Source organism: Nerophis ophidion, linkage group LG19, assembly GCF_033978795.1.
Source record: "Nerophis ophidion isolate RoL-2023_Sa linkage group LG19, RoL_Noph_v1.0, whole genome shotgun sequence".
In the NCBI taxonomy this organism is placed as follows: Eukaryota; Metazoa; Chordata; class Actinopteri; order Syngnathiformes; family Syngnathidae; genus Nerophis; species Nerophis ophidion.
In genome coordinates, this window is record NC_084629.1 from 15,805,069 (window position 1) to 15,819,882 (window position 14,814).

Consider the following 14,814-nt stretch of genomic DNA (forward strand, 5'->3'; position numbering starts at 1 on the left):
ACCTCCCAAAATACCATAATTGATGTCACCACATGACCATTGCTGGAGAAAGACTGCAGCTTTTAAACACACACATAAGTGAATACAATGCATACTTGATCAACAGCCATACAGGTGAAACTGAGGGTGGCCGTATAAACAACTTTAACACTGTTACAAATATGCACCACACTGTGAACCCACACCAAACAAGAATGACAAACACATTTTGGGACAACATCCGCACCGTAACACAACACAAACATCCATCCATTCATCCATTTTCTACCGCTTGTCCCGTTCGGGTCGCGGGGGGTTGCTGGAGCCTATCTCAGCTGCATTCGGGCAGAAGGCGGTTTTACACCCTGGACAAGTCGCCACCTCATCGCAGGGCCAACACAGATGGACAGACAACATTCACACACAAGGGCCAATTTAGTTTTGCCAATCAACCTGTCCCCAAGTGCATGTTTTTGATGGTGGGAGGAAGCCGGAATACCCGGAGGGAACCCACGCAGTCCTGGGGAGAACATGCGAACTCCACACAGAAAGATCCCGAGGCCAGGATTGAACCCAGGACAACTCAGGCACATGCACTAATCATTGTGCCACCGTGCTGCCCAACACAAACACAACCAGACAAATACCCAGAACCCCTTGCAGCACTAACTCTTCCGGAACGATACAATATACACTTCTGCTGCCACCAAATACCCCCCATCTCCCGAATTTGGAGGTCTCAAGGTTGGCAAGTACTGTCGGCGGGCCGCGTTTGGCCCGCGGGCCGTAGTTTGGACACCCCTGTTTTAAATGGTCCATATCAGTGTGATGTATGTGCCCTGTGATTGGTCCGCCTAATGTCTAATGCAAAGGTGTCAAACTCATTTTAGATCACGGGCCGCATGGAGAAAAATTTACTCCCAAGTCGGCCAGACTGGTAAAATCGCGGCACGATAACTTAAAAAAAAAAGACAACTTCAGATTGTTTTCTATGTTGAAAAATAGAACAAGCACATTCTGAAAAATGTACAAATCATAATGTTTTTTTTTACACTTACATGTTGCGGTTAATACTATTCTATCTTTTTGTGTCGTTTTTTTATACTTTCTGAACAAATTATGTGATAATGTTCATCAACCATCCATCCATCCAGCCATCTTCTTCCGCTTATCCGAGGTCAGGTCGCGGGGGCAACAGCCTAAGCAGGGAAACCCAGACTTCCCTCTCCCCAGCCACTTCGGTCTAGCTCTTCCCGGGGGATCCCGAGACGTTCCCAGGGCAGCTGGGAGACATAGTCTTCCCAACGTGTCCTGGGTCTTCCCCGTGGCCTCCTACCGGCTGGACGTGCCCTAAACACCTCCCTAGGGAGGCGTTCGGGTGGTATCCTGACCAGATGCCCGAACCACCTCATCTGGCTCCTCTCGATGTGGTGTTAATTTTCAATCCATCAAGATAAAAAAAAAAAATAGAAATAACACAATAACACAAATTACTGGATGTTATTTATGTAGTTTGATCATTTTCCTCGACTTTTGCACTGACATCATGTGGTTTATTTATTTATTTATTTTTTTTACATACCGTACGTAGCATAACCTACAAATATACAAATAATTTCTATTGCGACATCTAGTGGACATGCTGGAGCCCGGCCCAAGATGGCGGCAAGGAGGCGGAGAATGCGGGCGAGCGGCGAGGTGGAGCGTGCCGAGAGCGACGTGGCAAGCGACGCCGCAAGCGAGATCTGGTGTGTGGATCGCGCACCTGGACACGATTGACATATCTCCTCCTGATGTATAAAAGGGGAGAAGCAGGAGAGAACGGGGCAGAAGGACTTGGAGAGCCCGCAGCAGTGCAGGAGGAGCGAAAGCGACAAGAGAGCGAGCCGCAGACGACGACGACGACGACGTGGGCGGCTAAAGAGTGGATCGAAGAGCGAGCACTGGACGAGGTTCTGAAAAGCGACCCGACCGCAGACAAGCTTATTGAAAAATAAAACATGTCAAACCTGCTCAAGCAATGTCCTTCCTTGATGGTCCGGGGAACCCGCACGACGGCAAGAGTCCGTCACAAGCTGTTTCTTTCATTCAAAAATTTCTGCAAATTTTTATACGTAGCAAACTCATCCCACGGGTCGGATAAAACCTGTTCACGGGCCGTACGTTTGACACCCCTGGTGTAATGGATCTCATTAGACTGCACAGGTAAACATTTACACTGGTCCCCCCCCCCCCCCCCCCCCCCCCCCCACACACACACACACACACACAGTCATGACGTCATCAGGCGGCATCAGCGCCGACTGACAGATTGCCAGCACGGAGGGAGGGGAGGAAACCTACTGCATCCAAACACTCCTCCACGATTCTCCTCCTGTGCCTCATCATTCCTGTGCACGCTGGAGGATGACAGCGTGACCATCCAGGAGCTGTCGAGGTTTATACACCCTCCTCCTCCTCCTCCTCCTCTTCTCTACCTTCCCTCCCTCCTCCTCCTCCTCCTCCTCCGCCGCAGCAGAAGCAGCCGCAACAGCAACACACCACCACCACCACCGCCGCCGCCGCCGCTTTGTCGACTCGGATCTACCGTGAGGCGGACATGAATTCGGCGGAACAAACGGTGACATGGTTGATTACGCTCGGAGTGCTCGAGTCGCCCAAGAAGACCATCTCGGATCCCGAGGCTTTCCTGCAGAGCTCACTGAAGGATGGCGTGGTCCTATGCAGGCTGCTGGAGCGCCTCAGCCCCGGATCCACGGAGAAAGTAAGGGCAACACACACACACACACACACACACACACACACACACACACACACACACACACACACACCACCATGCCCCCCCCCCCCCCCCTCCCCACCTCTGTCTGTGGGCTTGTTGTCTGGCGTCTGTCTCTCTTTCTGCCCACTGGCCCATGAAGAGATCTCAGTAGGTCAGACTTATTATTGTTATTAATATGATTGATGGGTGTGAAAACACATGCATTCATCACCACTAGCAAATGCAGCTCATGGTATTAAAACATTGGCATAAATGCCTTTTATTAAACACATGTTGATGTGTAGAGACAGCAACAGCATGATGTGCTGGGTCACCACTACACAGACCATATAGCTATAAGAGGTGGGCCGCCATTGACTATCCAAGGCAAGCACAGATGGAACACCCCCGCCCCCACTCCCCTCTTTTTTTTTTTATTTTAAAGATACAGTGCAGTGTTTGTGTCCGTCAGCAAACCGCCCCGTCCAGTTTAGACAAGGGCCCCAGGGAGGCAAGAGGCCACCCTTTACAAGTGATGCTTAGTACACTTCATCTGCCTGAAGGTCACAATAGCAATAATAACACTTGTCATAAATAGATGTAATCCATTCAAATGCCGGACTGTCACAGATCCTTTTTTTAAAGTAATATCTTAAAGGCATACTGAAACCCACCACACAGTCTGATAGTTTATATATAAATGATGAAATATTAACATTGCAACACATGCCAATACAGCCTTTTTAGTTTACTAAATTACAATTTTAAATTTCCCGGGAGTTTCGTCTTCGAAACGTTGTGTAATGGTGACGTGTACGCAAGACGTCACGGGTTTTTAGGAAGTATGTGCGCTGCACACACACACAGCTAAATGTCGTCTGCTTTAAAGGCATAATTATACAGTTTTTTGGACATCTGTGTTGCTGAATCTTTTGCAATTTGTTCAATTAATATTGGAGAAGTCACAGTAGAAAGATGGAGTCAGGAAGCTTTAGCCTTTAGCCACACAAACACACGGTGATTCCTTATTTAAAATTCCTGGAGGTGAAACTTTCCTATGGATCAGAGCGCGGTCAAGAGCACATGGATCCAGACCACATGTCAACCAGCAGGTTTCGGTGAGAAAGTTGTGGTTAAAAAGTCGCTTCTTACCGGAGAAAAGCTGAGCTTGTGCCTTACATAGCTGCCGTCGACTCCCCTGAGACACTACGCGTCAAGACACCCGTGGAGACACCCTTCCGACTATCAGGTACTATTTAACTCACTAAAACACTAGCAACACAATAGAAAGATAAGGGATTTCCCAGAATTAACCTAGTAAATGTCTCTAAAAACATCGGAATCCGTACCAATGCAAACGCATTTCTTTTATATTAACTTTTTTTAAATTTTCAAAATTTATTTATTTTCTAGTCCGTCGCTATCAATATCCTCAAACACAAATCTTTCATCCTCGCTCAAATTAATGGGGAAATTCTCGTTTTCTTGGTCCGAATAGCACTTTTTGTTGGGGGTTCCCATTAAAAACAATGTGAATATGTGAGGAGCCATCAAACATGTGACGTCATCGTCTGCGACTTCCGGTAGAGGCAGGGCATTTCTCTTAGCACCGAAAGTTGCGAACTTTATCGTGGATGTTCTTTACTAAATCCTTTCAGCAAAAATATGGCAATATCGCGAAATGATCAAGTATGACAATAGAATGGACCGGCTATCCCCGTTTAAATAAGAAAATTTCATTTCAGTAGGCCTTTAACAACCTTAACTGTCAGGGCAGTAGGGTTGTCCCAATATCAATCTTTTTGTACCGGTACCATGATGTATTTTGATACTTTTTGATACTTTTCTAAATAAAGGGTACCACACAAAATGGCATTATTGGCTTTATTTTAACAAAAAATATTACAGTACATTCTTATTGCAAGTTTGTTTGTGTTTTAGTTTTTTCCTCTGTGTGTGTGTTGTATTTCCTGTCTTTAGTTCCTGTCAGCGCTCTTGTTTGGTCTGTTTCCTGTCTTTCTTCCTGAGTGCTGTATACCCTCAGCTGCGGCTGTTTGGCACCGGGCCACACCTGTTGTCAATCAGCCTGCTCCTATTTAGACCTATCTTCCCATCCAGTCAGTGCTGGGTTATTGTCACTTCTGTATTGTCGCTAATACCTGTCGTTGCTACCTGTCGTGTCGTGTCAATGCAGCGTTGCGGAAAGCTATATTCGGTAGCTGTTTGTAGCTTACTGTCTTTTGTTCCCTGCTTCCGGTTTGTTTGTTCTTAGCCAAGTCTTGTTATCCGCCTCGTGCGCGCCTATTGTTGTACCCTTTATTTGGTTTTGTTTTCGTGTTAAGGATTAAATCATGTTTTCGTACTCAATGCCTGCCTTCTTCTCTGCATCTTGGGGTTCGTCACAAACTAACTCTGACATTTGTCCTTAAATAAAATAACCAGAATACGAGATAACTTTTTTTTTTATTAGTAAGTAAACAAACAAAGGCTCCTAATTTAGCTGCTGATGTATGCAGTTCTATTATTTTGTCAAAATTATTAGGGACGAGTTGTAGAAAATGAATTATTAATTTACTTGTTCATTTACTGTTAATATCTGCTTACTTTCTCTTTTAGTACTTTCTATTCTATTCTGTTTTATTCTATTTTAACATGTTCTATCTACACTTCTGTTAAAATGTAATAATCACTTGTTCTTCTGTTGTTTGGATGCTTTACATCAGTTTTGGATGATACCACAAATTTGGGTACAATTCTGATACCAAGAAGTTATGGAATCATACCATGGTCATAATTTAAGTCCTGCATCCAGGGACGTATTTCCTGAGTACAAACATAATATATACTTTTAAAAACAAAAAAACATTTTGCGATGCTAAAAAATACCCATGTAATCATATAGTATTAATGCGATACGCTCCTGTACTTGGTATCAATACAGTGGATGTCATGTCCACCCATGACATTTGTTTACATTTTGACGCCGGTGAGGTACGGTGTGTAGTGAAGCATTTTTAGCTATTCTTCGTCCTGCAGGGATGATACTTGTAAGAAACATACTTTATTTATCACCATGGAGGCAAGGATTAGTGATGTAGAATTAGCTAAAACACCGCAGACTGCGGCTGGACGTTAGCCGCTAGCTAGCTTGGCATGTCTTAAAGCACCTTTTCCTGAGGGTGTTTCAGTGTTTTAGCTTCACCTTTATCGTTAGTTTTCAAGGCAAAATGCGTCTGTTCTCCTTTTTCTGTTTACACATATTGTCTGCTTCTAAGTACTCCGTGATTAGGCGTTGCCGAACATGCTCCTCTGCTAGTAAAATCAGCAATGTCACGACAAGACGACCACGCGCCGTCATGCCCAGTACTTTTAAGAGGCGGTATAGTAAAGAATATAATTAGTTTCGCGGTACTATATTGCACCAGGTTACCGTACAACCCTACATGGCCATGTTTCCCCCTGTCTTTATCAAATTATAACTCTGGAAGTCAACTTTGTGTGTGTACTGAAAGCTTCTTTTGTGTTTGCTGCCTTTGGTAAAAGGTTGACTCTTTTAAGTTTTGCTCATATTTGCTTTCTTTTATTTAGGCACGCCAAGTTGGTGCTTTTCGAAACATTCATAGCAAACGTGTTTAAGAAATACAAATAATGTCAAGATAATACTTAAAAGGGAAATAATAACTGTTAAAAGTATATCAAACAAACCTTTAATGAAGTGATCTCTAACTCATGCGTTCTTGGACTCTCCTCTCTCGAACTGGAGTGTGAGCTGCATGCTTTTATCGTTGTTTCATAAAATCTTGCACTTTTCCGTCCTTTTTGATTACCTCTCGAGGAACTCTGAAGAAATGTTTATCCTTTTCATGATTTGAATGATTCGTACAGTCAAAAACAACACAAGCACAGGGCATTTTTTCTTTGCCTAGTACCCATAGAGAACAGAGCTAGCTTGACCACCACGCATATTTAATGGTCGGGACGTGAGCCGGACGTGACATCAGTAAAATCCAAGCAATAGCTAGGCCTCGTGTTGTTAACGTTTGTGACTTCCTGTCTCACTTCTTAAAAGCCTACTGAAATGAGATTTTCTTATTTAAATGGGAATAGCAAGTCCATTCTATGTGTCATACTTGATCATTTCGCGATATTGTCATATTTTTGCTGAAAGGATTTAGTAGAGAACACCCACGATAAAGTTCGCAACTTTTGGTCGCTAACAGCAAAGCCCTGCCTCTACCGGAAGTCACAGACGATGATGTCACCCGTTGAGGGCTTCTCACATCCTCACATTGTTTTTAATGGGAGCCTCCAACAAAAAGAGCTATTCTGACCGTGAAAAGGACAATTTCCCCATTAATTTGAGCGAGGATGAAAGATTCGTGTTTGAGGATATTGATAGCGAGGGACTAGAAAAAAATAAATAAATAAATAAAATCAAGTTAAAAAAAAACGCGATTGAATTGGGACGGATTCAGATGTTTTAGACAAATTTACTAGGATAATTCTGGGAAATCCCTTATCTTTCTATTGTGTTGCTAGTGTTTTAGTGAGTTTAATAGTACCTGATAGTCGGAAGGGTGTATCCACGTGTGTCTTGAGGCCAGTGTCTGATGGAATTCGACAGCAGCATTATGGACAGCACAAGCTCAGCTGATCGCCGGTAAGTGGCGACTTTTTACAACAATTTTCTCACCGAAAACTGCTGGTTGACATTTGGCCGGGATCCATGTTCGCTTGATCGCTCTGATCCATAGTAAAGCTTGACCTCCGGGAATTTTAAACAAGGAATCACTGTGTGTTTGTGTGGCTAAAGGCTAAAGCTTCCCAACTCCATCTTTTTACTTTGACTTCTCCATTATTAATTGAACAAATCGCAAAAGATTCAGCAACACAGATGTTCAAAATACTGTGTAATTATGCGGTTAAAGCAGACGACTTTTAGCTGTGTGTGTGCGCAGGGCTTATATTTCCTAACAGTCCGTGACGTCACGCGTACATGTCATCATTCCGCGACGTTTTCAACAAGAAACTCCCGGGAAATTTAAAATTGCAATTTAGTTAACTAAAAAGGCCGTATTGGCATGTGTTGCAATGTTAATATTTCATCATTGATGTATAAACTATCAGACTGCGTGGTGGGTAGTAGTGGGTTTCAGTAGGCCTTTAATGTTGCATTGTTGCATGTGAAATAAGACATGTGTTTATGTAAAACGTGGATCAGGTGCACAATAGTACCTCCTGGAGATAAACACAGCTCATTAACATTAAAACTACAGACACACAAAATGGTGTTACCAAGAGAGCTTACTAAAATCACCTTTATCTTGTCTAAATTCCAGCATCAAGGCTAGATTTTAAAATGACACACTTGTGTGAGGACACTTACTGCTTTGAATGTAAGTCATCTCCTGTTTGGAAAGAGTGTGGAAGAAGAAAAATGTGTGGAATTTATCCATTGATGTTCACTGAACTATCATATAATGCCATACACAACTGCAGTTCCACCGATTAAGTTTTGTGCCAATTTGAAAATGTATTGCCACAATTGTATTACTTTAAAGGCTTCATCTGTCCCCTTTTTAAACCCGTTTTTAAGTAACACACGTATTGATCTAGAGATGTCGTGGAGTGTAAAGGTGTAAACATGGTATTTTCATTGGACAAAAAGCACTGTCCAAACATTGTCTAGTAGTAGTTTGCAGAGGTGTGGGACTGCACTCAGATTTCTGTTTTTTCATCCAAAAGTAAAAATAGAGGGCTGATTATTAAACGTTTAAAACACACTTAAACAAATGGAAACAGCTCTACAGTTACTTCTATGACAGATGTCATATGGTGAAGCTGTGCTACATTATGATGGTAAACCTTACACCCTCCCACCTTAAATATATATATATATATATATATATATATATATATATATATATATATATATATACATATATATATATATATAAACATATATCGTCAGCAGCGGCATAAAAGAACAAATGTAAAAAAAAACGTTTACATTTCTCACAATTACAATTCAACTGAATACAAATTGTCATTTAGGACAGATACTTTTATTGGATTCCCTCTTGGCTGTCGTGCGCACGCACGCACGCACACACACACACACACACACACACACACACACACACACACACACACACACACACACACACACACACACACAAAAGCAGTCCCAGACAAGTGACGAACAATTTGCACTCTTTGCTCTTCTAACAATAGCTATACATTCAATGATAGGTAACATTAGTAGCGGAACGATGAAGTACTTGTCACTACACAATCTGTACCGGAAAATACGACCAGTGTACTGGATGTGTCTGTACTACAGTACGACACTCTCTTTACTCGCAATTGATGCTGTGTTAATTGACTGTTTTAGTAAATGTATATTATATTTTTATATTATATGGACCAAGTATTATCGATGTCGGTATTATAAGGACGAACGCAGATGATCTATTTTTAGCAGCGCCGTGACCACGGGGACTTAAATAGCTTATGGATCTATATTGACATATTGAGTTGGTGAACTGCTGCTGCTGCAACACCTTTAGGTTGGTAAAAGTTAATTATAGATAATAAATCATTCCTCTCACCTGTATAATAGAAGGATGTAGCCATAAACCTACAAGTTGGTCACCTTTGGCATCTTTTTTTAATGAGCTGCAGGTGGATTATGATTTTTTTTTTCATCTAAACGGAAAATATGAAAATCCTATCAGTCGGCATCCCAGTGAGAGCAAACATTGTACAGTAAGTGGCTCATAAACTATCGGTCAAAGTGACGCTTTCACCACAGAGGCACCACACTGCTTTAAAACATGCTTTGCCAAAAGTGGCTTGATTAAAGTATTACAATCTTTGCTTCAAACCTAGGTAAACATTTAAATAATAGTAATCCAGACCTAGTAATCCAGACCTGCAAAATGACTTTAAAGGTAACTAACTCCCTGTTGTGCACATACAGATACGTAGACAACGCTGCCTGGCTTATTGCCAATGATTAGCTCAATGATTACTTTTGTAACAAATGGCTACAATTTGTGTTTTATCCTTAACAATGTGTGTTTTACCTGATACATATCTTATCTGTGTAGTTTCAGCCATAGTATTTTTTTAGTATTTACTAATGATTGTATTTTTCTTAAAGCACAGACCAAGAGTGGCAAACATAAATCATAAAGCATTCATTACAATGTCAGTAAAATTTTCTTTTTTACTCTAACCTAATCCTACATTATGGCAGACTATATCTTATATACACAATTGTAAAATGTACCTTGAGTGGAACAAGAAAAGTCCAATGTGTTTAATGTATTTTAATGTTTATTTTAATCTTCTAAAATTGTTCTGTAAGTGCAAGAGGATTCCAGGTTCGATTCCAGCTTCTGACATATTTGTCACTGCTGTTGTGTCCCTGGGCAAGACACTACCCTTGATCCCAGTACCACACATACTGGTTTACATGTAGCTTAAATGGATATGATGGGTTTCACTATGTAAAGGGCTTTAAGTGTCTAAAAGAAAAAGCGCATATTAAAATAATTCACTTCACTTAGTTTTTCATTAACGCTTAGTCTATAGCATACAGCTTCTAAAACTTGTTGATCATCAAAAATATAACGTTCTGATATGATATGATATGCAGTGCCCTCCATCCATCCATTTTCTACCGCTTATTCCCTTTCGGGGTCGCGGGGGGCGCTGGCGCCTATCTCAGCTACAATCGGGCGGAAGGCGGGGTACACCCTGGACAAGTCGCCACCTCATCGCAGGGCCAACACAGATAGACAGACAACATTCACACTCACATTCACACACTAGGGCCAATTTAGTGTTGCCAATCAACCTATCCCCAGGTGCATGTCTTTGGAAGTGGGAGGAAGCGATATGCAGTGCTGTGTTCAAATTACTGTAAGTCTTGAACTATAAAAGTATTTCAATGGTTGGAATCTGCCTTTTTGAGAGGTATACGAGTTATTACGTAATCTACATCACAGCAGCTCAGACTAGGCATTAAGCAGCACGAGTGTCAGGAACAGACACAAAAGCCGAGTTTTACAACAAAGTTCTGCAGAAAAGAGATATAATATCAGATTGAAGGTGTTTTTGTTATCCTTTGCGTTCATATTTCACCGTGTTGGTTGCATTTTTGTTGCGTTTTGCTTGATTGTAAAATATATCGATTGCGGAGGTGCTGTGAGAAGTAAAAGAGGAGAGACGTTCATATGATGCTAACATTCATTGTTTTATCGTTCAGAGTTAATATTGTAAATTCCACATTCTTTATGTTCGTGTAAATTCTTGGTGTAAATAATTTTCCATTTTTTGAGGTGGTCTGTCCTAACATTTTCAGCATTAAGTCAGACATTATTGTAAGTTTTTGTACTAGTGTTCCTGGTAAAAAAGGACCCAGGCACACTACTGTACAACATATTTTTACAGATATACTGTAAAAATATGTATATATACACATACACACACACATATAGATCATAACTATTTCAATCAGGACTCATTGCAAAGTTATATATATATATATATATATATATATATATATATATATATATATATATATGTGTGTGTTGGCCCTTCAATGAGGTTGCGATCATAACTATTTCAATCAGGACTCATTGCAAAGTTATATATATATATATATATATATATATATATATATATATATATATATATATATGTGTGTGTTGGCCCTTCAATGAGGTTGCGACTTGTCCAGGGTGTACACCGCCTTCCGCTCAATTGTAGCTGAGATAGGCACCAGCGCCCCCCGCGACCCCAAAGGGAATAAGCGGTAGAAAATGGATGGATGGATGGATATATATATATGTGTGTGTGCATATAGGACAGCATGGACACACCTTCTCATTCAATGGGTTTTCTTGACTATTTTACATTGTAGGTTGTCACTGAAGGCATCACAACTATGAATGAACACGTGGAGTTATACAGTTAACAAAAAAAGGTGAAAAAACTCAAAAAATGTTTTATATTCTAGTTTCTTCAAAATAGCCACCCTTTGCTCTGGTTACTGCTTTGCACACTCTTAGCATTCTCTCGATGAGCTTCGAGAGGGAGTCACCTGAAATGGTTTTCACTTCACAGGTGTGCTTGAAGCTCATCGAGAGAATGCCAAGAGTGTGCAAAGCACATGTGTTCATTCATAATTTTGATGCCTTCAGTGACAATCTACAATGTAAATAGTCATGAAAATAAAGAAACCACATTGAATGAGGTGTGTCCAAACTTTTGGCCTGTACTGTACATATATATTTTCTAATTGTTTCACATGGCTCAGGGCTAGTGCACAATACCAAGGTCCTGAGTAGTGCTGGGTTCAATCCGGGGCTCGGGATCTTTCTGTGTGGAGTTTGCATGTTCTCCCTGTGACTGCATGGGTTCCCTCCGGATACTAAGGCTTCCTCCCACCGCCAAAGACATGCACCTGGGGATAGGTTGATCGGCAACACTAAAATTGGCCCTAGTGGGTGAATGTGAGTGTGAATGTTGCCTGTCCATCTTTGTTGATTGATTGAAACTTGTATTAGTTGATTTTACAGTACAGTACATGTTCCGTACAATTGACCACTAAATGGTAAAAAGCGAATAAGGTTTTCAACTTGTTTAAGTCGGGGTCCACGTAAATCTATTCACGTTGGCCCTGCGATGAGATGGCGACTTGTCCAGGGTGTACACCGCCTTCTGCCCGAATTCAGCTGATAGGCTCCAGCACCCACTGCGACACAAAAAGGGAAAAGCGGTAGAAAATGGATGGATGGATGTTTTCCACATACCTACAAAGACTGCTCATTAGCAACACCTACAGGATTGGAGTGGAACATTATCTGTCGCTGACAGCTTTTTACACATTCAGTAAGAACCCCCCCCCCCCCAAAACGCAATTTAAAACTTTGCTAACAACAGAATAAATTAGGAAGGAAATAGTTTGTGTTGTTGGCAGATTGGGGTTCTCTCAAAGTAATACATTAGCTGCTAAACTAGTAGGGATTGGGAAGGGTCTATCTAGCCTAAAGGCCTACTGAAATGAGATTTTCTTATTCAAACGGGGATAACAGGTCCATTCTATTGGTCATACCTGATCATTTCGCGATATTGCCATATTTTTGCTGAAAGGATTTAGTAGAGAACATCGACGATAAAGTTTGCAACTTTTGGTGCTGATAAAAAAGCCTTGCCTTTACCAGAAGTTGCAGACGATGATGTCACAAGGGTGAGGGCTCCTCACGTCCTCACATTGTTTATAATGGGAGCCTCCAGCAGCAAGAGCTATTCGGACCGAGAAAACTACAATTTCCCCATTAATTTGAGCGAGGATGAAAGATTTGTGGATGATGATATTGATATCGAAGGACTAGAAGAATAAATAAATAAATAAATAAAATAAAAAGCAACGGCTCCAGGCGCCGGCAGTGTGAGCGTTTCAGATGTAATTAGACACATTTACTAGGATAATTCTGGAAGATCCCTTATCTGCTTATTGTTTTAATAGTGTTTTAGTGAGATTGTAAAGATATACCTCAAGGTCGGATGGCTGCGGTGAACACGCAGTGTCTCAGAGAGAAGCCGAGGAGTCAAGCTCACAGCTGCTTTTTAAAGAGCTACTGCAGGAGGACGAATAATCCAATGATGTCTCCGGTCAGATATATATCACAATTTTCCCATCCAAAAACATGCTGGTTGACGTAGAGAAACATGTTCGCTTGACCGCTCTGTGTTAAAAACAAAGAAACACCGGCTGTGTCTCGGTGCTAAAGACAGCTGCAATACACCGCTTTCCACCAACAACATTGTTCTTTATAGTCTCCATTATTAATTGAAGAAATTGCTAAAGATTCAGCAACACAGATGTCCAAATTACTGTGTAATTATGCGATGAAAAGAGACGACTTTTAGCCGTAAGTGGTGCTGAGCTAATATTTCCTGACAGTCCGTGACGTCACGCGCACCCGTCATCATGCCGCGACGTTTTCAACAAGAAACTCCGCGGGAAATTTAAAGGCCTACTGATGTGAGATTTTCTTATTTAAATTGGGATAGCAGGTCCATTCTATGTATCATACTTGATCATTTCGCGATATTGCCATATTTTTGCTAAAAGGATTTAGTAGAGAATATCGACGATAAAGTTCGCAACTTTCGGTGTTAAGAGAAATGCACTGCCTCTACCGGAAGTCGCAGACGATGACGTCACACGTGTGGGGGCTCCTCACATATTCACATTATTTTTAATGGGAGCCTCCAACAAAAAGTGCTATTCGGACCAAGAAAACGAGAATTTCCCCATTAATTTGAGCGAGGATGAAAGATTCATGTTTGAGGATATTGATAGCGACGCACTATAAAAAAAAAACAAAATGATAAAAAAAAAAAAAAAAAGGTAAAAAAAACCCGCTATTGCATTGGGACGGATTCTGATGTTTTTAGAGACATTTACTAGGATAATTCTGGGAAAACCCTTATCTTTCTATTGTGTTGCTAGTGTTTTAGTGAGTTAAATAGTACCTGATAGTCGGAAGGGTGTCTCTACGGGTGTCGTGACGCACAGTGTCTCAGGGGAGTCGACGGCAGCTATGGACGGCACAAGCTCAGCTTTTCTCCGGTAAGAACTGACTTTTTAACCACAACTTTCTCACCGAAACCTGCTGGTTGACATGTGGTCGGGATCCATGTTCTCTTGACCGCGCTCTGATCCATAGGAAAGTTTCACCTCCAGGAATTTTAAACAAGGAATCACCGTGTGTTTGTGTGGCTAAAGGCTAAAGCTTCCCAACTCCATCTTTCTACTGTGACTTCTCCAATATTAATTGAACAAATTGCAAAAGATTCAGCAACACAGATGTCCAAAATACTGTGTAATTATGCCGTTAAAGCAGACGACTTTTAGCTGTGTGTGTGTGCGCAGCGCTCATATTTCCTTAAAACCTGTGACGTCTTGCGTAGACGTCATCATTACACAACGTTTTCAAGACAAAACTCCCGGGAAATTAAAATTGTAATTTTGTAAACTAAAAAGGCCGTATTGG

The 14,814-nt window shown here is 41.4% G+C and overlaps 1 protein-coding gene across 3 annotated transcripts in view; it reads left to right on the forward strand.

The window, feature by feature from the left end:
* Positions 1-2,377: 2,377 nt before the first annotated feature.
* The window catches only part of LOC133538058 (rho guanine nucleotide exchange factor 7-like), a 67,511-nt gene continuing 55,074 nt past the window's right edge, over positions 2,378-14,814 (forward strand). Inside the window, exon 1 of one of the 3 annotated variants that reach the window (XM_061879322.1) lies at positions 2,378-2,743. In XM_061879322.1, the coding sequence (XP_061735306.1) occupies positions 2,579-2,743 (165 nt within the window). In that variant the 5' untranslated portion in view covers positions 2,378-2,578. The remainder of the gene's footprint in view (positions 2,744-14,814) is intronic. The other 2 variants (XM_061879321.1, XM_061879320.1) reach the window with 2 other exon arrangements.